Below are 25,307 nucleotides of genomic sequence, written 5' to 3' on the forward strand. Positions count from 1 at the left end.
TAAATTTTCACAAAAGTTGTAAAAAAGTTGGAATTTTTTTCAAATCAAATGAAATTAAGAGGAATGGAGAAAATTAATATACAAAAATACAAGACTTTTTTAGAAAGACAAAGGAGAGTCCTTGATGTGCACCTTAGTTTAAGAAAAAAGAAATGTATGTAATTGTATACAATGTTTACGATAGAGGACAGACACACAAAGGGAGAACAAAAGATCCTTGGGTCTTTGTTGAAAACAAAGAGCGTTGGGTCTTTGTTGAAAACGGTCCTCGATCGTACGGTTTTGTGCTTAGTCTATGGGAGAGTGTTATATTACAGGGACAAAGGGAAACACAAAGCATTGTCCTTGGGCGTATAGAAATTCACGACTGTGTGTATATAAGTGTGTGAATTTTGAAAGAAAATACTACAGACTTAGTTTAATAAACATGGATTGATCGGCCCCCTAAAAAGTTAAATTTAAAAATTAACCCATTTGCACACAATATTGCCCAATGAATTCATTAGCCCATTTAGTTCTCAGGCGGTTTTGGGGGGTACCTGGAATAACATACAGGGTGGTTTTGGGGCAGTACAGGGAGTAACAGGCAGGGAAATTTGGGGTGGTACAGGGAGTAACAGGCAGGGCGACAAGAACGACTGCATTAAAAGAAGTGCCTCAAATTAAATATCATAGATGTCAGATCATGTCACAGGGAAAAAAAAGGACCCCAAATTTATAGAAAGTGTTTAGACCAAGGTATTTTTAGGGCCACAAAAACTCACTAAAGAGATTTCTTGTCATATGTGGTGACTGCAAACTTTCTTTTACAACATAAATGGTACACAAATGTACCTGTGACGGGATAATCTTGTTGTGGGGCAAAAACCTAATTTAATCTTGTTGTGAATACAATAGCATGCTGAATCTACTGTATGATACGTGCGCTTTTCAGACCATGGTACTCTCGAGTTCTTGACTGCGTGACCGGGCACGGACTTGCTCCGGGACGCTGCTGAAGCTGGACGAGTAGCCGATCTCCTGACGCAGCTTCCTCCCTAAGGCTCTTCCCAAAGATCCCTGAGAAGGAGGAAAATAATTAGATGTGGTTTGATCAGTCACAGACAGTCGGAAATTTATTCCACTTCCCCTGCCATAATCTATACACAGGCTAGTCACCGAACGTCAGATCATATTTTTGTGGGCATTGTGACAGTCAAATTCCGTCAACAGACAAAAGCAGGTGACTGGTAGGCACAGCTGGCTTATCAATCTCCTACAGTCAAAGCAAAGCTGTATCAAGTTATGTAAACAGTCACAGCCAGAACTGTTAGTTGCGGGATGGTTACATGTGCATAATGCCAAAATTCCCTGCAAACCTGTGAAAATATGCTAACTTTAAACACGAAACGAACATGATGTAAAACACTGGCCCAAGAAGTCCTGAAAGGCACTAATTGTGTCTGATTGTGGTAATGTCTGAAAAAATAAAGTACAGGACCTTCTCCCTACTCATTAAGATTAAATAAAAAGGTTAACTTCTAATGGACTTGTTATGGACTGGTGAAGACTTGTGATTGACTTGCTAGGACTTGTGAGGACTTGTGAGGACTTGTGAGGACCTGTAAGCAATTGTTAGGACCTCTGAGGACATGTGAGGACTTGTGATGAACTTGTGATCAACTTGTGATGGACCAGCAATGGAAGCGTGATGGATTTGCAAGAACTTGTGATGGACTTGTTAGGATTAATGAGGACCCGATAACTTATTGGGACTGGTGATGACTTGTAATGGACTTGTGAGGACCTGTGAGGACCTGTGAGGAATTGTGAGGACCTGTGAGGACATGTGAGGACTTGTGATCAACTTGGGATGGACCAGCAATGGAACTGTGATGGATTTGCGAGACCTTGTGATGGACTTGTGAGGACTTGTGAGGACCTGTGAGGAATTGTGAGGAATTGTGAGTACCTGTGAGGACATGTGAGGACTTGTGATCAACTTGGGATGGACCAGCAATGGAACTGTGATGGATTTGCGAGAACTTGTGATGGACTTGTTAGGACTAGTGAGGACCAAGAACTTATTTGGACTGGTGATGTGAGAACTTGTGAGGACTTGTGAGGACCTGTGAGGAATTGTGAGGAATTGTGAGGACCTGTGAGGACATGTGAGGACTTGTGATCAACTTGGGATGGACCAGCAATGGAACTGTGATGGATTTGCGAGAACTTGTGATGGACTTGTTAGGACTAGTGAGGACCTGAGAACTTATTGGGACTGGTGATGACTTGTAATGGACTTGTGAGAACTTGTGAGGACTTGCGAGGACCTGTGAGGAATTGAGAGGACCTTTGAGGACAAGTGAGGACTTGTGATGAGCTTGTGTGGACTTGTGATCACCTTGTGATGGACCAGCAATGCAATTGTGATGGATTTGCGAGAACTTGTGATGGACGTGTTAGGATTAGTGAGGACCTGAGCACGTATTGGGACTGGTGATGACTTGTAATGGAATTGTGAGGACTTGTGCAGACTTGTGATCAACATGTGATGGACCGGCAATGGAACTGTGATGGATTTGCGAGAACTTGTTATGGACTTGTTAGGACTTGTGAGGACCTGAGAGCTTATTTGGACTGGTGATGACTTGTAATGGACTTGTGAGAACATTTGATGGACTTGCGAGGACCTGTAATGGATTTATGAGGACTTGTGGACATGTGAGGACCTGTTGGGACCTGTGAGGACCTGTGAGGACTTGTTGAGAATTGTGAGGACATGCAATGGACTTGTGATGGATTTGCAAGAACTTGTGATTGACCTGTAAGGACATGTGAGGACCTGTGAGGACTTCTTGTGTCTTGTGAGGACTTGTAGTGAAATTGTGAGGACTTGTGAGGACAATACTGGACCTACCCTGAATGTTGGTTTCGATCGGCCTTTGTCATCATGTGGACTGGTGTAGGATCTCTGGAAGGACCTGCCCAGTGTACCTCCACCACTGCTCCGTCTCGAACGTGTGTCTACAACGCCACTGAATACATCTTGAGTTGCTCTAAAGTGCCACAACACAAAATATTACAGTCTGAATATTCATTGTTACATTAAACTGTTTAAAGTTTTGTGTTCATGGATGCTAGAAAACCCTATAAAAACAAGACTGTTCTTCTAGTCTGGTTTCCTGACCATACTTCAGACAGACAGGAGCAATTTATAGATGTTGGGGAATTGTCAGGGGTCAGGAAACTAGACTAGCTGGCTTGTACCAGTTCTGATTGCAAAACAAAATGTTGACTAACTAAATTTGGTAAATTGGGGACTGTATTTGAAAAAAAAATTCCAAAGATGGTTGGCCGGCCATCGTTGGAAATTGATACAAAAATTCACTTTTCTTGAAAATGACAGCACACCAGGCGCCATGATTTCACAGGATGCTTGAGACTATTATGCACTTACAGTCAAGTAAGGTATTTCATAATAATTTTGTAGTTTTGTTTTTTGATCTTTGCAAATGTTGTATATAAACTTTAAATCTGTTTTCAGTGACAGCACATGTAAATGCTACACTGTAAGTTCAAGTTAAAGTAAGATCAAGTTCACGTAAGTTCAAATTTTACAATTTATTGCTGTCTAAAGTTGAAATTGTGAATTCCACATAAATAGAAGGATGCATAAGTAGTTCAGAACACAAAGAATATTCCTTGTACTCTTTGAAAAAATAACTATCCTCACCTTGCGGGAAGAAGAATGGAGTTCAGCTCTGTAGTTAAATGTCGTCTGATGATGGTTTTACTCGAAGGAATCCCCAAGGCATTAGCCATTGCATCCGAATCAAATGAGGGTTCCAGCACCATCAGAGCACCATGCACGCCACTGTCAAGAAGATTGTCTGCATACTCCTGAAAAAAGCAAATTTGTTGGTCAGGGATGAAACCAATTTGTTCTAGGTCTGTACACTTTTAATATTATTCTAATTTAGATTTGTTAATATATACCGGAAATATTCAAAATACCCGATTCAATTTTTATATGCGAAGCCTTAAGTGTGTGCAGATTGTACCAGTGAGATAGAATGTGGTGAAATTTTTTTTTTTTTGTCAAAAAAACTGGGTTATTTTGCTAAAATTAAAGATTTGAGGTAGTCATTCTAGCATCTTGTTTTCATAAGCAAAACAGCAAGTGTTATTGTAAAGGTTTTCATGTTTAAGGCAGAGAGAAAAGATAATATTTTATACAAAATTACTCACAAAACTTAAGATTACCATGATTCAGTATTTTTTTATCAAGTGTATGAATTTCAATTCAGATAAATAACGTCCGTAACGTTATAATGGAACTTCTGAACAATACAAACATTATGTATCCATAACATCAAAGCAACTTTTTGAAAAAAATTCATCGGTGTTTTTATAGAGTGAAGCTATACATACCACAACATAGTTATCATTAAATTCTTGCAAGAAACTTCACTGACTTTTATCAATGCCTACTGAAAATCAAATACCTTAATGTCTTAAAACGTAACGTCTGTTTCCCGATAAGTTTTTTGTTTAATACACTTTGGGTCTGACCAAAGAGTTATGGATGATTGAGTTGGGGAATTTTGGGGAAATCCAATTTCTGAAGTAACCAGCAGTGCTACACCAACAAAATTCAAAGCAAGTCTGGTACCAAGACTCGTATGTTCCTATATTCTTACCTTGAGGTCAATAGTGCGAGACCATCTGATGAGTCTTTGGCTGGTCCAGACTACCAGGTCACAATCCATGTCTTCACACTGTGTGCGCCTCTCAACAAGCACCTTATTTTATCACACAAAATGAAAGTTTCGAATTAAGAATGTATAAAGACACCTGGGGTGCGTTTCACTCACATGAATGTGTTTGCGTTCATTAGCAAGACAAATGCGAACGTGCCAAACCCCAATGAAACGATAATATCATCAAACATGTCAAAAACAATTGTCAAAATGGCGGTACCCTGTGTGTCAATCCTACAAACTTGGACAGCATGCATGCTTTTTAATAACATGTATTTTCATGAGTGACATGATCTGCAACAGTTTGATGCAACATTCATAAATACCTAAGACAGTTTACCCATTCCTATTAGCTGAGAGCCCATCACGTGGCCGATCTTAAATGGTTGATAAAACACCAGCTGGCTGGTCTTAAAAAACTTTTCCAGTGTCAAAGGAAATGTGGACTCCTATGAAATGTGGTGCCTTTTACTGTTTTATTGGTTGAACGTTCACAGGCTTCACTTAGGCATGCACAATACTACCAGTGAGTCCACATTTTACAGTCCTCAATTCACGCTACACCGGTACAGCTGCGTTCTGCGCCACATTGTGCAGTACGTGTCCACCCACTAATCTCCATATAAGGAGTTGTTATTACTACTCGCGAGAGGCACATAACATAGCTAGAGGGGTGTTTAAAAAACATGAGGTAAAACTGTTGAACAAAATCATTGGAAATGTTTTTTTTTTACTTGTTTGGACTCTTTGACTGAAAAGGTATTTATGAATGGGAATAAATATGTACTTGGCCGGTATTAAACAAGTACGTTTAAACTGGCCGAGGGCCTGGTCGCCAATAATATCCCTCGGCTTTTTTTTATTTTGTTTTTGATTTAAACAGAATTTGCGCGGGGAAAAATACGAAAGACAACCACAAATAGTTGCAGCAATGACATATATGAGATGATGTAAAGTCTAACTTTCTTAAAAGCATATAGTATATTTCTTAGTGGGGAAAAAAATTATAGTAAAACTTTTTGGAATGACATTGTCAATTTTTAAAAAGTCAGAAAACTGAATGAAAGGTCTGAAAGATGCATATCTTTTTCAACTGATGTCTTTTTTATGCTGATTCAAAGGTATGATTTCAGCGAAAAAGTCTGAAAATCTCTATCTAACGTCCTAGCCATTACTTTGTGATAAAGAACTGAATACAATGAGTGTTGTGCACACTTATATGCTGAGCTAGTCGTAGTATTTTGTAGCTTTAGGTGAGGTTTAGGCTAAACAAATTTAGTTTGGGAAAAACTTACCCCTTTGTCGAACTGGATTCTTCTTAACAACTCGATGCCGTGAAGCAAACTGACATGATGGAATTTTCTGGTGATCCCGAGATGTTTCTCCAGATCTTTCCTGGTCAGACTGTTGAGAACCCTTCCGTCGATCCTCTCGGACTCAAACTGTAACGAGTACTGACCCAAGCCCAGGTCGTTTAGCCAGGTCCGCGCCACCCATCGGTGGTCCAGGTCACCGGCCTTGGGGTATATGCTGGTCAATATCAAAATATATCACATTCAAATCATCAATATTTGTAATTATAACACACCTCTGGTTCTTTATCCTGGTTGGCTGAAACACGGTCATGTGTGGTTCACTAATATAGGCTAGTGCATGCAATTTGCGTTGGCGTGAACTAGACGCGCGTCAAGACATAGCGCGCGTAATTTCTGAAATATATAGTGCCTGATCGGGCACTATACTCATAATGTTTTACAGGTTACAATTCACATAGGGATGTATGTGAATCGTTTTCGTTTTGCTGAAAGAACACTTACCGTTTTGTGATCCGTGGACAGAACTTTAAAACAGTGTTTGTGTTTAAAATTCCGTAACTTGAAAAGTACATGAGTGATTTGAATGATTCTTGCACTAAAATAAAGTTAATTAATTGGGCTTTCATATCCTAGATTTTGAAATTGCTATATGAAGAATTTGATTAAAAAATGGTCCCGACATTTGGGTTTCCTTTTTTTTTACTCGACCTATATACTATACTGCCTCCAAAGAATGCCAATAGAGAAGCAATTTCCTATATTAACCCTAACCGCCCTGAATCCTTCAAAATCCTCTTTGCCAAAGTGGAGGAATTCGGAGGATTGAGGTTACATGGCAAAAGTGTGTTACTGATTTCGTAGAGGGCACTTAGTCAAGGTCAATACCTTGACTAAGTGTCAAGGTCTTGGGTCGGACCTTGTGTTGTTTTTGCTCAGCCGTGCATAAATATAGGCCTGGATTATGCTTTGAATCCTCCGTACTGCTCCAGGATGTCACTGGCCAAGCCTCAACATATTGACAGTCACTGCCGCAGGATTTTGCAGGATTCAGGCAGTGGTCACCCCTCCACGGACCATATTTAAGAAATATGGAGGAATTTTCAGGATTAAGGCTATATGCTATTTTTCCATGAGGCCAATTGGAGGATTTTGCAGAATTGAGGCTACATCCTAGCAAAACGGCCTAAGGAGTTAGGGTTAAGAATACTTGTACACTTCCTATTACAAAAGTAAGCTGTATATGAAACGTTAGTAAATGTATTAATCTATCATAATATACAATATGAGAGTCTGTTTAGTATTAGCCAGATATCCCTAAAAGCTTCAGGAGTTAGACTCACTTTTCGACCCCAGGTCGTTGTTCCTCAATGGCAAGTCTGACTTTCCGTCTATGCAGGACATTGGTCACTCCCATACCCGACTCTAGCTCAGCGTCCGATAAACCAAGCAACACCTACAACAGATCAAAGGATGAAGCCACATTCACATTATGGGCAATGCAACAGGGATAAGTTATTCCACGAGTGCTAGTAGAATACAGAATAACGTAGTGCGCCTTTGTCCCACATGCCACGAGGCCAGAGTCTTATATAGCGCACGTATCTACCAACAATTAGGTACTCAAGGCGCTTATAAATATAAATGTATTTTAAAGACAGGTAAATGAAATATTTGAAATATCAGACCCATTTTATGTAGCACCATTTAAGGGTTTACAAGGTGCTGCGGCGCATATTGCAGCCACTGCCAGAAACACCGGGGCAAACCCCTTCTCTTAGCCATAAGTGATACTGGGTTCTTTAACGTGCATTATACAACGCATAGGACCTACGGCTTCACGTCCCATCAAAGGACGAAGCAATAATGGTTAAGCGTCTTGCTTAAGGACACAAGTGTCCAGACCGGGACTCAAACCCACACTCTGCTGATCAGAAACACCAGAGCTCGAGTCTGGTGCTCTTAACCGCTCGGCCATGACACTCCATAACACAGACGCACTACATTCTCCGTGTTCCACGAGCGCGTGTGGGGGCAACAAATTTATCTTCAAGCAAACTTGAGGCACAGTAAAGATGGAACTTGCATGCTCTACACAAATTTTTCAACGGTTATACTATTGATAAAAAGGTGTCCCACTCACTTGGGATTCAGAAAGTGGTAAGATGGCTTCATCTACTGTTTATGCACGGAATCCGAAGGCCTGCCCTCTGGGACCAGCTCTATCGATATAATGGGAATAGAACATAAGCTATACTTTTACCTTCCCACTCTTGATATTCTCCTGGCAATTCTGGCTGTACTGCGGCAAGCACATGGTGATCTCTAACCACGACACTACCATGTCGGCCTTCCACTGTGTCATGCTAGTGTTTCGACACTTCTCGGCAAGACGAAGTTTCTCTCTGTCATCCAACGTGTTGTCCAACGATGGGGAACTGTTTCTTGAGCTTGAAATATGAGTATCTGTACAAACAATAGAAACATTAAATAATTAAAAAACATCTTTTTACCTTATAGGGAATATACAAAATGTGCAAACATCAAAAAACAAAACTAGCAAATTATCAATGAATACCTTACCTGACTGTTAGTGAATGACAGTCTAAAGCATCCTGTACAATCACGGCACCTGGCGTGCCAACAATTTAAAGAAAAGTGGTATTTCTGTATCAATGTCCAATGCTGGTCAGCTGACCAGCGTCGGAAAAAAAACTGGCTTTTTTCAATTACTGCTCCCAATTTATCATATTTAGTTAGTCCGCATTTTGTTTGCAATCGATTAAACCTATGAACAGGTACAAGCCAGCTAGACTGGTTCCCCGACCTTACAATTCCCTGACGTCTATAAATTGCTCTGCTTCATCTAAAGCTGGGTCAGGGAACCAGACTACAAGAACAGGATTGTTTTTCTTGGTTTTTCCAGCATCTACGAACCCAAAACCTCAAACAAGTCAGTGTAACAATAGTTGCTACAAAGTACTACCCCCCCCCCCCCAATCCATGCATTTCTGAAAATTACAGCAAAAACAAATGTTGTACATTTTCTTTAAAAGTCCATGTAACGCCCGAAACTGTCCTATCCGTTACTACTTGTAACATCCAAAACCGCCGAAGCACTTCATGGGTTTGTGGCTTCATCAGAGAATAGATACAATTGTCAATCACCGGTGCTAATGGGCAATGTTATTGTGATGAGTGACTGGACATATTATGGGGGAGTGTGGCCTAGTGGTTAGGGTTCGTGACTCGTGATCAGAGGGTCAGGGGTCATGTGTTGTGTCCTTGGGCAAGCCACTTCACCCATACCTGCCTATCTCTCCACCCAGGAGTATAAATGGGTACCGGCATTAGCTGGGGAGCAACCTGCGATGGACTGGCATCTCATCCAGGGGGAATAGAAATATTCTCAGTTGTTTCATTCCAAACTGGAGATAAACGCCGGCCTGATGGGCCATATTGGCTTGTGACAGACTTTAATTTGACTGGACAGATAACAAAACTCAAAATCTTACCATCAAAAACTAGCTGCTCCAGAGCAGATCTGTTCTTCTTCCCAAATATCTTGGAGAGTGAGTTGAACTTCTTGGACTGTTTCTTGGGCTTCTTCTTTTTCTCTCTCGGAAGGGTGACCTCATAGGAGAGATCTTCGTTTGAGTGCGTCATCCCGTCTGATGTGGTAGAGAGTAGGTGCTCTGTGCTTGTGCCTTCACCTAATGTGATGTCTGCAATGAGAAATCAACATCAAATCACATTATAAAATAACTATTGAGAAATTTGCTCAAGGCTTATCCTCACAAATTGAAAATGAAGTAAGATTGTTAACTGAAGTCCGGGTCGTTCTATAAATTTGGGATCCACATTTTTTCTGTCTGTGTTACATCTGACATCTATGATTGTATAATTCTGATGCACTCCTTAATGCAGTCGTCCTCCAAGAGTGATTATGAATAGCACACTACCTACCCAACAAATAAAACATCCTTTGAAGTCATTCTTAACCCTAACTCCCGAGGCATTTTTGCTAGGATGCAACCTTAATCCTACAAAATCCTCCTACTGCCTGCATGTAAAAATTGCATATAGCCTCAATCCTGCAAAATCATCCGTTATTTCTTGTGGTCCTTGGAGGGGTGACCACTGCCACAATCCATCAAAATCCTCCAGCAATCACTGTCAATGTGTTGAGGCAAAGCCAGTGACATCCTGGAGCAGTGCGGAGGATTTCAAGTATAATCTAGGCCTAAATTTATGCACGGCTGAGCATAAACAACACAAGGTCCGGCCCAAGACCTTAACAAGGTGCATCCTCCAAAATCAGCCACACATTTTTGCCATATAGCCGCAATCCTGCAAAATCCTCCCTTTTGAAAAGAGGATTTGGGAGGATTTGGGAAGGTTAGGGTTAAAGGCCAAACGTTTCCACATTTAAAATGATGTATATTCAAACAAGATAAATCGATGACGCAGCTTTGGTGTAAACATGTAAACAAAACAAAACCCTGCATAAGTTTTTAAGTAAGCAAGTAAGAAATAAGTTTTTAAGTAAGAAGGTTGTGGGTTCGAGTCCCAACCGAGCTTGTGAATTCTTTTCTCACAATCACTCAGGACAACACCGAGTATACAGTGTTTATAAAAATACGTCGGTGAAGGACAAAACCCAACATTGAATTTAAATCACCCCGACGCAAAATTCCCTCTTATGAATAAGTTTTAATACCTGAAACATCTTGGGGAGCCCTCAACTCATTCTGCCCTGCAGAGGAATTGGTGACATTGTCCGATAACGATGCAGACAACTGACTGTTGGCTTTAGAGACTGGCTTGTGCATGTGGTGGTAGCCGTGGTCTGTCATGTCCGGTGTGGTGACAGGGGTGCTGGTCAGGGTGATTGTCGGTGTGTGAGGGGGATGGTGGTAGGTACATGTACGTCTCTCAGCTGTTATCTGGTGCTTCAACTGTAGACAGAAAATATTATACAAATATAACACGGGTTGAGGGTGGATAGTCGATATTATAACACCTCACCCGCAGATTCTGTATCCTGATTGCCCGAGAGCGAGTCATGTGGCATTCGCTAATTTTATTATCTTGCTGTGTACAGCCAAAAAGACTATCTGCTCCGTTCACAAGTACCCCCTCACCGGCAAAGAAAGTACAGTTGGGAATAACCGACCGACGTCATCTTGCCTAACTGCAATTTTGCCGCGACGCGCGTCCGTACCACTGCATGTACACAGTGCTAATCCCGTGGTGTACGTGCATCACGCACAAGGAACGGTGCGCGTCAACCAGCTAAATGTCCCGCCCATGGGACGTCGTTGCTAGGTAAAAGGCTGCCCTCCTTCGTTGGCGCACGGAGCCCATAGTGGAATCCGGCGACCAGAATTAGAAGCTTTTACTGTGGTGGTGTCACGCTCACTCGAAAAGAAAAGAAAAGGCGCGTATGTGCATCTGGCTACCGCCAGGTTTGTCTATACAATGGCTGAAAAAGTATGATACACATAGCAACCAACGTAGCAACCGGTAGCACATTGGGCAATGTACCGTAAATGGGTGTGCCGTTGTGCGTTGCACATACTGGTCCCAACCGCTAGCACTACAGAGCTGGATTTTACGAAGGGGGAATTTGGAAAAGTAGTAGTTTGAAAAAAATTTCAACTAATGTCATATGTGACCTGTTCTGTCAAAAGCAGACGCTTCTGGGCAGAGGTTGAAAATAAGATAGGGCCAAAAAAACGCTGTGGGGGTGATTTTTTTTTATTTTCTAATTTTTGCATATTTGTAATCTTGAACATGTCTAAAATATACTATAAAAGTTTGAAACCCTAATTTGAACTCTTAATATACATGTAGTATTTTTGATGATTTGTTAAGGCATATCAGTTAAAGAAATGTCTGTTTCCTGACATTCGTGGCCATTTTCTCCGTTTTCTACTTTTCGACACAATGAACTTAAAAATAGCATAACTCTGCCCAGGAATGACCGGTTTCAAAAAATAAACCACCCATTAAAAGGAAAATGTACATATTTTAACAATATGCAAATATCTCATTTTTGACCTTATGCCCAGAAAAGTCTGATTTTGACAGAACAGGTCACATATTGGAATAGAGTACATTGTAATAGGATTTCAGTTACATTAATCAGTTAACTCTAATTTTACAATAACCTGTGCTTCCTCAGCTATACCTTGGGGAAAAAAGAACGCTCCATGGATCACTTCGGGAGGCTATAGTTTTACTATACCATCCAAGCAGTCAATATTGCATATTAGCTCCCCAATGTATGGGAACATCAAACCTATCTCAACTACAGTGGCACAACGCAGAGCCCGCCTTGCCGGCCACTGCTACAGAGCCAAAGAGCAAGTTGTCTCTGACCTCATCTGCTGGAGATTGCCTTGCCCCAACAGAGGGAGGAGAGCCCTCAACTACGTTGACACTGTATGCAATGATGTGAGCCAGCACGTTGATGACATCACCACGGCCATGGCAGACAAGAGAGTCTGGAAGAGTTTGGTTTCATCCATCTCGGCTGCGGCCGCCCAATGATGATGATGATGGGAAAATGACAAACTAGTTCCCTAGTTGAAGATAGTTGCCGTAGTTGATGCTAATTAGTTAGACCACGTTGATTATGTTATTGGTACCATGTGTATTTATTTATTCGTACCTTGTCTATCTCCTCTTCCAACCCCTCGTTCTCTTTCTCTCTCTTGTCGAGCTGCTCCCTCAAGGACACTGATCTCTCCGCCGCTTCCCGCGCCCTCTTCAAGATCTCCCACCGATCCTTCTCCACTTCCTCCTTCTCCACGATGACTTTCCTCAGGCTGTCGTCGCTCTCTGAGACGCGCTGCTCGTAGTTACGGATGAAGTCCCTCATTTCTTCCTCCTTAGCCTCTAGGGTGCAGTACAGTTGCTTCATCTGGTTCAACAGATCCACTTTCTCGCCCTTGAGACGTTTACGATCAGACTTCATTGCTGGGGGAGGCGACAAAATCAGACCGATCAAAATCAGTTATATATTTTTTTCAGTCATGAAGGGAAAATCACTGCATTTTTACCTGGTCATTCTGTAAATTCGGGGTCCAATTTAGTGTGTGTCCCTGTAATATCTGATATAAGATTTTTGTGGATTCAGGACACATTCTTAATAATGTCTTCTTTCTCTAAGGGTGATTATGTAAAGCAAAGTACCTTCCAAACAAAGTAAAGCCGGAGGTCCCGTGTGTTGTATAATGCACGTAAAAGAACCCAGTAACACTTATCGCTAATGAGAAGGGGTTTGCCCCCGATGTTTCTGGCAGTGGCTGCTTAATGCGCTGCAGCACCTTGTAAACCCTTATAAGGTGCTACATAAAATGGGTATATATTTCAAATACTTCATTTACCTGTCTTTTAATAAATTCATATTCAATAGCGCCTTGAGTACCTTATTGTTGGTAGATACGTGTGCTACATGTATATAAGACTCCCGTGTTATTATTTTTGTATTACATAGCATTATTTACTTTTGTGCACTTTTTTTTGTTTGAAGCAACAAAATTGTACAAAATCTTAAATTAGGATGCATAACAACCAACCTATCGAAGCTCAGCTCAGTGACAAAGTACATTTTGAGAAACCAGAGAACACATTTGCACCCTTTTTTTGTGTGTTGTAACTGGATTGCACTGCTAAAACACGTTAAAAATAAGATTGGTTTTTTTTCTTCTGAATGATACCATTTCAGGCGGAATAATTTCACAGGGTATTTGGTACCAGTCCTATCTTCAGTTTGACCAAGGAGTTTCTCGTTAAATCGGTAGGTCGGCTTCTGGGTTATGACCAATGTTACTACATGCTAAAGGCACTAACAAACAAAAACATGTGTACATAATTAGCCTCAATATGCACATTTACACAACACTAAAAATGCATCCACTAATGATCAAGTCGGGAAAACAGATTATAGTGCCTCAAAAGACTTATTTAGTCCAAAAAGTGTGTTTTTTTTGGTTAAAATAATGAGTGCTATGACGAAATCGTATTTCGTAATCAAAATCGTGTGAATTTTCACAGTTTCTCCAAAAGTGTAGTATCAACTGAGCTGAAAGTTCAATAGGTTAGGTTCTCAGCATTCTTCTTTGGATTTTGATTGGTGTTATTATTGGAAACGAACAAAATGCATGAAAAGCAAATGATTCCACATGTCTTTAACCCTAACTCCCTAGCATAATTTACTAGGAACCGTACCCATCCTGGCAAATTCCAACACCCACATGGGAAATCGTACACACACACTGTTGGACTTAGTTTCTGGAGGTATGCCAACCCAGTGTAAAAGACCATCAGTTTAGGGGTACTGTACCCATTCCAACAGATTTCAACAAAACTTGCTGTTGGGCTTTGATGGGTTGAGTTCGGTTAGGGTCAATGTACATCCACAAGCATGTATGTCTGACTACCATACCTGTAAGGGCCTCCTTCGCTCTAGCCAGCTCATGTTCTGTCTGCGTGAGCTGTATCTTCAACTCTCCAGCGCTGGGTATCTCGACGTGGCTGTGATCCAAGGCACGCAGGTCATCCAGCTGTTTCATCAGGGTCATGTTGTCGCTCTCTAGGTGACTGCATCTGTCTCGCAATCGCTGCAACTCGCTCTCTTCCTGTTGCTTCTCCCATTCTGTGACAAGAAGCAAATCAGCCGATATGTTTGTTTAAGACTTCTTTTGCTGCTCAGAGTGGGATAGCCTAGTGTCATCTTTGCAAATACATCTCCCTGAGATAATGGTAAAGTGCCTTGCTCAAGAGCACAAGCACCATGTTCCCATGGTCAGGATTTGAACCCATGTATCACGACACACGAGTCGAACACCATAACCATTGGACCACAGCGCCCCAGCGTTTGTTTTAAATTTTTAAAACAAACACAAAGAATATTAAACAACATTTGATTCCAAATCAAACAGTCACTACAACAACAAATGTACCCAAAAAAGAAAAAAAAATCTGTATTAATTTGATATTCCAATTAAATGCTGCCAACTTTTCAGTGACACAATCCATCGACAAATGTGATGCGATCACGCTTACAAAACATGAGTCGTTTGTCGACCCTAGTCAATTTTTTTTTTTTACAGATTTGAAAGAGCACAATCTCAGCATTACTGCTGTGAAAACAGCATGCTGGTACCATCTTTAGTTCAAAAATTATGGAGGTCGGAACACCAAGAGATGTGATGAAGTGATGTGATGAAGTGGCCCTATTTTGGCCTGAAACTCCAAATGAAAGTTCCCGACAAACGACTCATTTAGCTTGATCGCTTCACAAATATAAACAGAATCATCAAATAGACTGTACTTTCATGAGTGAAATTGGACAGTTGCAAAGATGTATTCACTGCCAGTAAAGTTCACTGTTTTTCACTGACCCTGCTGGTCACCAAGCACTTATGTACAAAAGCAGCTTGGAACCCTGAACTGTATCCTACGACGTGTATTCAGTAGACATTCCAATGTTCACTGAACAAACAAAGATCTTTGCATGGCTTACCTGCATTGCCTTTGTCGTTATCAGGGTCACTACCGCCTTCTGCACTGAAGTAATCCAGTCGCTTGTTGGTATCAGTCAGTTGAGTTACTACGACGTTAGGGAGCTGGCAAGTTGAAAAAAAAATACACAATCATTCTCAAAATCTTTTTTATAAAGTTGAACTGAGAAATTGACTGGAGCGGGGTTTGAACCTGCGACCTCCGGATTGCCGTTCCGGTGCTCTACCAACTGAGCTATTCAGCCTTATGTTAGCAGTTCCACATTTTGTCAATGTTTTAGTTCAAGGGGTGTTAGTCAGAACTCATAAACCTATACAGGGTGACCCAAAAAATTGCAACCCTAAAACATTTTTGCCTTTAAAAAAAAAGGGATCGATGGAATTTTATGTTTTTGGTATCAGATTAATTAACCCTACCGGTAACTCCCTAGGCCTTTTTGCTAGGATGTAGCCTCAATCCTGCAAAATCCTCAAATTTGCCTCTTGAACAACTAGCATATAGCCTCAATCCTGCAAATTCCTTGCATTATTTCTTGAATATGGTCCGTGGAGGGGTGACCACTGCCTGAATCCTGCGGCAGTGACTGTCAATATGTTGAAGCTTGGCCAGTGACATCCTGGAGCAGTACGGAGGATTTCAAGCATACTCCAGGCCTATATTTATGCATGGCTGAGCAAAAACAACACAAGGTCCGGCCCAAGACCTTGACAAAGTGCATCCTACGAAATCAGTAACGCACTTCTGCCATGTAACCTCAATCCTCCAAATTCCTCCACTTTGGCAAACAGGATTTTGAAGGATTCAGGGCGGTTAGGGTTAGGGTTAAATGAATAAACATAACAAAACACACCTCAAACATGTCTGCCAAATGCAATCAATCTATTGTGTCAGCAAGCTCTTACCTGTTCAGACGTGTCAGTCTCTTTACAAGTCGCTAGTCTGCTGTTCTCATCGACGACCTGTCTGTACTTCATCTGTGCGTCTATCAGCAGCCTTCGCATCAAGGCAAGATTAGCCTTGAGGGAGTCCCTCGCAGGGAGCTGCACCGATTCGCTGACCGGGCTGCTGACGTCGCATTCCGAGGATTTGGGCGTGAACATGAACTGGACGATCTGGTCATTAAGAAAATCCAAGGACTCAATCGCTGCGGAAAAACAACAAACAGAGGTGCTACTTTAATAAATGCAGGCACATGCTTAACCCTAACCCCCTACATGCCCTAGGCCCTTTTTGCTAAGAACCATCCTCAATCCTACACAATCCTCCAATTGCCACCATGTAAAAATTGGATTAAAGGTACAGTCCATCATTTGTAATTTGTGTATTTTATTCACTTGAAGCGACAATTTTGAAAATATTTGACTGTCCAGATTATTCCCTATCCTTGGCCTAAACCCCTATGAGTTTCATTTAATTTCCCTCACACATCACTGCACAATGGTCAATTGATCACAACAACATTTATGGACACTGTGACCAAGTTCCTTGCCTTAATCAATTTCAGTGCTGTGTTATGTAAGTTGTGTAATATCCTTCCTGTTGTGAACAAAAGGGCTGATGTGGTTTGGGATTGGAATTATCTGCCCTTGAGCATTAAGCTGATGTCTCGCCACGATAACTGATAGCCTGGCAAAGGATTCCAACCCCAACCACAAACCCTTTTCACAACATGCCGGATTTTACACAGCTTACATAACACAGTGTGAAATTGACTAAGGCCAGGAACTTGGTCACAGTGACCAAAAAAGGTCGTTGTGACTAATTGACAATTGTGTAGTGATGCATGAATGAAATTAAATGAAACTCATAGGGGTTTAGGCCAAGGATAAGGAGTATCTGCACAATCAAAAAAATAATTTAAAAAAATAATTAAATCGACTTCATGTAGTTACATGTAATATTTCAAAAATAGACAGACACTTTTCTGGGGGACATACTGTAGTACACATAGTAAAACACACTGCACATTTGACTTTTAGTTTTAAAGGGAAGATACAACATTTGCAAACATCAAAAAACGAAATGATCAAATTATCACGAAATACCTTACTGAATTGTTAGGGACTGACAGTCTAAAGCGTCCTTAAAATCGTGGCTCCTGGTGTGCTGACATTTTCAAGAAAAACTTGGAGAAAACTGGCTTTTTTTTTCAAAAACTGTTCCTAAGTTTTCATATTTAGTTATTCTGACTTTTCTTTGCAATTGATTACACACCTGTGAAGGGGTGCAAGCCTGTCAGACTGATTCTCTGGGCTTACAATTCCCCAAGTGTATTAATTGCTCTGATTCATTTTAAGTGGGGTCAGGGAACCAGACTAAAAGAACATGATAGGTTTTCTTGGTTTTTGCAGCATCTACAAGCAAAAACGTGAAACAAGTCAGTTTAACAATATTTTCTATAACATACTAATCCTCCAAATCCATTTATTTCTGAAAATTACAGCAAAAGCAATGTTGTACATTCCCTTTAATACAGTGAGTTTGTACATGTACATGAACATTGTGTATGTACATGTATCTTCATTTGGGTGTACAATGTACATGTATGTAGGCTTTATACCGGTATGTGACCCGCTACACAAAAAGGGGGTATTAAGTCGCGCTGAGCATTATTGTGTAAGTTCAACGCTCAACGTTGAGAGTTGAACATTTCGTCAAAATGTGATTTTCATTTTTTGTCATGAATGACATCTTTATTACCTAAAGTTTTAGGGTTCATTCACAGAAATATTGATTTTGATCAATAAACTGGGGAAAAAAACCTACAATTTTGAGTGCATCGTGCCCAAATCTACAACAGAGCCAGCTATTTCAAAGCCTGTTTTCTCAGTTGTGTAATTCATACTCCAAGGAAGTCATTACCAGTACATGTAATATGCAAGTATGTCATATCTCCAGAACGGAAGGGGCTGTGGACTGGCTCTATTACATACAATGTACCAAATGAAAGCTTAGGCCAAAAAAAAAAATACTTCTGCTTCCGATTACATGCCTTTCAAAAATAGGGTCGGTCGGTCGGAAAAAAAAAATTTTGGCCAATTTTTTTTATGCAGATTGAATGGGGTATTCAATTATATGCGAAGTTTTAGCCTGAACTATTTCTATTGCACTACGAAGGCTATACACGAAATGGCAACAAAAAGTGAGTAAAACCTACCTTTAATTATTGTCAATATATTTACGTTCGATAGTTTCAAAAAATAATGGAAAATTCAGGCCGTTCGCACCATATGCACAACGCTAGTCAAGACGCGGGGAGCTGGCCAAAACTCCGAGGTGTGTAATGCGTGCGTGTGTGAGCGGCCCACCATGGCCGTCAGAGCTGTTTTTACCATCAACAATTTCGGGAAACACGCGGCATGTATCACTCCAAATACCAGTAGTGCGATCTCAAAATGAACTCCTGAACACAGAAAATACATACACAGACAAGCTAGATCAATTCTGTAAATTAACTTGCAAAAATGTTCTTTCTCCATCGGTGTTTTCTTGGCATTTTTACGATGTCGAATCCGACCAGTTGACAGTGGCCTGCACTGTACTGATAGCGCGCGCTATCGGTCACATAGCTAGCTATGGACTGGTTACCGCATTTTCATTATGTCTTCTAAATCGGCCCCTGCGCGGCGCGGCGGGAACCAGTCGTCGCCACGTGATTATAGTCATCATGCGTGACATCAAATTGCGAAGTAGTTATATCGCGAAGCGAATTTGTAATAACGGAGGTTTCTTTGAAAAAAAAAGCGAATGTAAGTAAGAAACCAAACAAATACAAGCATTTTTGGATGCGAAAGGGTTGTTGAGAGGTATTTTGTGAAGACAGAAAAGACAGATTTTATTTGTATTTATTCAATGTTTTTTTTTTTTTTTTTTTTTTGGAATTGCCGATAAAATTTTTAGGGTCGCAGCCTAAAAATAGGGTCGGTCGGGTAACCGGAAGCAGAACTATTCTTTTTTTTGGCCTTATGTTGTGGGCTTTCCAACAATGTACGTACTCAATTTCAAATGCAATTTCCCTTTTTTTTTAGATATAATAATACCCTTTTCTGTGGAGTGGGTCCTGAAACTTGAAGTGTAGTTACAGTACATGTACTGTACATGTAGGTACTGTAGTACACGTGTCATGAACTTCACATAAAGTATAGCCTACTATGTCAATTTTTCATTTTCTCCCAAATAAAACTTAAAAGAACTTAAAAATCTCAAAAGATATGTCAGCATTAATTGCTATTTTTATGTTTGTGGCCATTCTCCACTTAATTTTTTTTGGGGGGGGGGGGGAGAATCCAAAATTTTGTCCATTAAACTGTTTTTGTGTACCAAACTGATAGACGTCATGAAACAGAAAAACACACACACAATACATGCAGTATAAGTGTACAAGAAATTCCATTTTTTTTAAAAATACAAACAGTTCAATTCAGTACAGTTCAAAAGTACTTCATGTAGGTTTTTACCTCATACTCTCTCTGTACATTTAGGTCAATATACCAGTTCAACCCACTGATCTCAATCGCGGGACACCCCAGTCGGTCCCGTACTGGTACGAGTACATGTACGCTCAGTTGGCTTTTCAGGAAGATGACCAATCTTCATGTGATCAGAACGGAATGGTCCCGCTTAATTGGTTCTATCCTGCCAGGCAGCATACTGCGGGTTTACCACACAGTGCGCTAGTGTTTAAGCCAATCACTCTAAACATACGGGCAGCATATGGATTCCGAATGTACATGTACGCAAAAATGTATTTTGAAATTGTAAATATGTTTGTGCACATTGAGAAAGTGGAATAGGCTCACTCTATGTAAAATCAAAGTTTACAGAGTATAAAGTTTAGATCTTTTTTTTTTTTTTTAAATGTATCTCAATCTGTGCTTCATTTGAAACAAACAAATTGAAGCCAGCTGTTTATATGATATGGTCACCTAAAAATGCATGTGTTACCTCTTTTTTTAATTTTCAGTACCAGTAAAATTTAACAACTGGATTATGATTCTTTTAAGAAGAAAAATGGAAAACAGAAAGAAAATACAAGTACCATGATATATGCACGTATGCACATCCAAGGCCAATATAAATAAACTAATCTTTCCGGTCCAGCAGCCACATGCAATTTTTTCCTTCTCGGCCGACCGCATTTTTCTGGTTGTTTTTTTTGGCCCGTATAATTTTAATTAAAGGAAATATACAACAATGGCAAACATCAAAAAATAAAACTACCAAATTATTATGAGAAACCTTCCTTGACCGTAAGCGAATAATAGTCTCAAGCATCCTGTGAAATCATGGCACCTGGTGTGCTGCCATTTTCAAGAACAGTGGAATTTTTGTATTAATTTCCAACGATGGTCGGCCGACCATCATTGGAAGAAACTTACTTTTTTTCAAACACCGCCCCCAGTTTACCAAATCTAGCCCCCTGACAGATATTTTTGAAAGATATTTTTTTAAGTAAATATTTCCAGAAATGGTAAAAAATACCATTACAATGCGCCTAGAAAATCGGCATTTTGCAGTATGCATAATAATGGTCAGTTTTGAAGAGCGCCCCCGTTTGGAAGATCTACAATGTAGCTGTCTCCTCCACCCCTGTGTCCCTCTTCAGTACATTGACATGTGACAAAACAGACTCTTAACTAGTCCGCGGGCTTTTTCACTAGCCCGCATGTTTTTCTTTTATAGAGTGTCTCATAAACAACAATGTGCATACATGTAAAACGTGTTTCCTAAGGCAATCTTGTCAGTGTTTTTAATCAAAAGATCTTATAAGTAAACAGTTTTAAAAAAATTAGACACAAAATGATACAGGTTTGCTTTCTGAATTTAATGATTTATTTCTACCTGTCCTTTCATCTTTGCCGTATCCCAATAAGTTTTGATTCGCCAGCCGGGCTACTTAAGAAATAGTTTGACTAGCCCGCCACTGTTTTGACTAGCATTTGGCTAGCGGGCTACCGCTGAAGTCGAACCCTGTATAGTGCAACTTCATCATTCAATACACAGCACAGTCCTTCATTTTAATAAATTCCAGGAGAGCCGTTAATCACTCTCATCGAATCACCGAGGAAAGCTAATCGCTCTCCTTGAAATAAAATGAAAACCTGGAGTTCAAAACCATGTTAAATCATTGATTTTTGATGGTACCGGTAGGGATAAGTATTTCATTACATTAAAGGCGCCCCATACATGTAGTCTTCAAATTTTTCCATGGACAAGTGGACACGACTGAAAAGTAAGAAATCCATGAAATCTTTGGAAAATTAACCTCAAATGTGGTATCAAATTAATCCCCAAAGGGCTGTTTAGGGGTCAAGTATCAAATACCACAGAATACTACATGTGCTGTGCACACTTGTATGAGAAGAAATTCATACTACAGGTTACTACACAGTAGTATTTTGTAGCATTGGGGGCGGTTAGGGTTAAAGGGGACAGCAAGACCTTTCATTTCAGTGGTGTGCCAGTGAGCTGGAATATTGTCAAATGTATTTTGGGGGGGGGGGGGTTTAAAAAAACTGTTTTGGGGGCCTAAAATTATGGATTTTAGGGAGAAAGGTTCATGATCAATGCCAATAGACTTTTTGTGTGATTATTCATTTATGAATAATCATGATGCGACGAATGACGAATCATGAATATGATATCAGTATATGTTTTAACTTGTACCAAAGATGGGTGACACGCCATAATGCGAGTTACTGTAACGCAAGTTACCAAAATAATCCCTCTTGAGATTCTGTGATTGATATTTTTTATAATTGAAATGGTAGCAAATGTATGACTAACATCCGTACTGAAAAGATTCTTTCAACAGCGCAAAGTACAAGGAAATTTTCAAATGCAAGGTTGGCCTATTTAAGTGTTTGCCATGTTCTTTTTTTTTTTATAACGCGTTTTACCGATATAAAGAATTGTATTGTCAAACTAACAGAAGTTTAAGGATGTAACCTCAATCCTGCAAAATCCTCCAACTGCCTCCATGTAAAAATTGCATATGGCCTCAGTCCTCCAAAATCCTCCGTTATTTCTTGAATGTGGTACTTGGAGGGGTGACCACTGCCTCAATCCTGCAAAATCCTACAGCAATCACTGTCAATGTGTTGAGGCAGAGCCAGTGACATCCTGGAGCAGTGCGGAGGATTTCAAGTATAATCTAGGCCTAACTTTATGCACAGTTGAGCAAAACAACACAAGGTCCGGCCTAAGACCTTGACACAGTGCATCTGCCAAAATCAGCCACACACTATTGCCATATATAGCCTCAATCCTACAAAATCCTCCATATTGCAAAGAGGATTTGGGAGGATTTTGGAAGGTTAGGATTAACTTACATTGTAGGGCTCTTCAGTGAGAAGTATCCATCCTAAACATTTTAAACTGTATAGAATTACAGCACAGAGTTGACAGACGACCCCCTTTAAATGTAATGCCAGTTACCACGAGATATGGGCTTCTCTTAAATTTAAAACTTTTCTCTTAATTTCATAAAATTTATTCTGAAATATTTGTTTAAGTATTTAAATCTTAAGTAAATTTTCGTACTTAAAGAAAGTCAACTAATTTAAAAGCGTAAACTAGTGTCTTTAGTTATAGACTGCTCTTTCCAGTAATTGTGCACATTGTGGCAGTCAACGATCATTTATTGTACTTCATAATTTAGAACAATTTATTTTATCAAAATCATTTTCAATTTAAAAACCGCACCTAGTAAAATGGATAAATAAATCCTGTTTTTTGTAAGTCTCAATGTTCAACTTTCATGTATTCTCAGGAAGAATTTCATGGATAAAACTGGGTTGTATTTTTTCAAGGGAAATTTGGGAGTAAAACAACAATGAAGTTGACAGACTCAACACGAAAATGAAGATGGCCGCGATGCACCACGAATGTGAAAAACCGTGATTATTCCACGACATTGTCATTGACTTAAAAAAAATTGTAACAAAATCGCAGAGTTTTCTACCAAAAGATACAATTCAAAATAACCGTAAAACTAGGATCGTTAATTATAAGTTAATATAATAGAACTGGGGTATAAAAATGTTGCATCTTGACGCCATTTTTTCATCACAAATAATAAAATGTTGACAAGCCACGAATCGAATCAGGGACTGAGAAACATTTCCAATTTTGTTAGGAAATACTTTGAAAATGTTCTTGACTCTCCATAGCCCCATAAATGTGGCCTATTTACTGGACTGCCTCCGTAAACATTTAGAAGCATACTCACCCTCTTTTAAGGCTACTCAGAAAGTGCTGCCTTTTTCAGATGTCTAATTTTTGTGAAATTTCATGTTGAAATTTTGATACGCAAACGTGTGCAAATGAATCTGGAAATTTCAGGAAAAATAGACATCTGAAAAAGGCAGCACTTTCTGATTAGCCTATAAAGAGGGTGAGTATGCTTCTAAAGCAAAAAAAATTTACAAACTAAGCCTAAATGTGAAAATCAAAATTTGGCAAAGTGCGACACGTTTTTGTACATGTGGATGTGTGGCCTATGTTTACGGAGGCAGTAATAGGCCACATTATGTGATTTATGGGGCTAGACTCTCCATAGACTTTGTACACAGCGTCTGGTTACTAGGCCTACATTCTTTCCAAGAAGGGGCGTCTGGATAAAACATACTTTCCCCACTTTTACTTATTCATGAAAGTCCCCCCCCCCCCAACAATAAATCCACTCACCTGTCATGAGCGAGTCCTTTTGCCCAAGGTCGGCTGCAGGAATCGATTTAAATACGTCCGCCATGACGACTTTCACAGAAACTCAAACCACCACTGTCGCGTAATAAATGCTACTTCTCCTCTTCAATTATCACGACCGTCATAGTGACTTATCCCGGGCAAAGACGCCCTAAATCTTGTCCAGCAAATTCTGTTCCCAAAATAGCAATTCTACGTAATTTCGGCCGGATTTAGACAGTCATCATTACATGCAATATTTTGGAATCGACACCTCGTCTAACCGCATTAAAATTATTTTCATGGCCGCATACGTACTTGACTGCACTAAAGTAGTCTCGGTTCAAGACGTTGTTGTGGTGTTAAATTTTTAATACGTGCACCTACCGCCGCAAGAGGGCACTATTGCATTCCAGCAGTCGAAAAAAGAAGACACTCATGGTTCGGACAATATCTCAAGAAATTCAATATTTCTTCGAGTAATTGTTCATAATGCGCCACGATCGCCAGTACAATTTCACGAGAACTCGTCAAACAACAAAAATAATAGGACCGAAATAACTTACTCATCGTACATGACAAAACTCCCTATGGTTCGGGTGATAATTAGTCACGATTTACTAATTGTATTTGATTGAAAATGTATCACATTCAGAAAATGAGACCGAAACAATTTACTCATTTTTAAGGTTCAAAATTCAATCCGAATGAAAGCAACGTTCATGGCAAAACAGTCACACTCCTTTTCGAGCAATAAATTCCAAAGAAGTTCCTTTGTTCCACTTTTTTTTTACAAGGGCATTTTACCCAAACACTTTTTCCAACTACCGGTATATGTACCCAAGCAGTTTAATACCCATATTTTTTTTCAACAGAGGGCGCGCCGCCGCATGCACAGGTCTAAATTGTAGAAATTGTAGAATCTTTTGGTCTGGACACATAAATTTGTCTGCGAGACCACTATTTTTGTTTAGCGCGCCCTTTTTCAACTGAAACTTTTAGTTGACAAAAGTGTGCAGGTAAATTGTTTTGG

The 25,307-nt window shown here is 40.0% G+C and overlaps 1 protein-coding gene across 1 annotated transcript; it reads right to left on the minus strand.

The window, feature by feature from the left end:
• Positions 1–506: 506 nt before the first annotated feature.
• On the minus strand, positions 507–24,606 carry LOC119732236 (kazrin-like). The gene is made up of 14 exons (XM_038205674.1): positions 24,278–24,606; positions 16,492–16,733; positions 15,591–15,693; positions 14,511–14,720; positions 12,732–13,039; positions 10,776–11,013; positions 9,571–9,780; positions 8,319–8,521; positions 7,399–7,511; positions 6,038–6,272; positions 4,683–4,784; positions 3,716–3,882; positions 2,900–3,038; positions 507–1,059 (listed from the first exon to the last, which is right to left on the minus strand). Exons 1-14 carry the CDS (start codon positions 24,339–24,341, stop codon positions 931–933), a joined length of 2,463 nt encoding a protein of 820 aa, XP_038061602.1. The 5' UTR covers positions 24,342–24,606; the 3' UTR covers positions 507–930.
• Positions 24,607–25,307: the final 701 nt, after the last annotated feature.

The sequence above is a fragment of the Patiria miniata genome, unplaced genomic scaffold (assembly GCF_015706575.1).
Source record: "Patiria miniata isolate m_02_andy unplaced genomic scaffold, ASM1570657v1 HiC_scaffold_24, whole genome shotgun sequence".
Lineage (NCBI taxonomy): Eukaryota > Metazoa > Echinodermata > Asteroidea > Valvatida > Asterinidae > Patiria > Patiria miniata.

What these genes read in the sequence shown, in the direction of transcription:
- LOC119732236 (XM_038205674.1), bottom strand. Translation starts at nt 24,341, where the DNA reads ATGGCGGACGTATTTAAATCGATTCCTGCAGCCGACCTTGGGCAAAAG. An exon ending in GGAGCAGCTAGTTTTTGATG is followed by an intron (nt 8,522 to 9,570) that starts GTAAGATTTTGA and finishes TTGTTTGTACAG; the next exon opens with ATACTCATATTTCAAGCTCA. An exon ending in TCCATTCTTCTTCCCGCAAG is followed by an intron (nt 3,039 to 3,715) that starts GTGAGGATAGTT and finishes GTGGCACTTTAG; the next exon opens with AGCAACTCAAGATGTATTCA.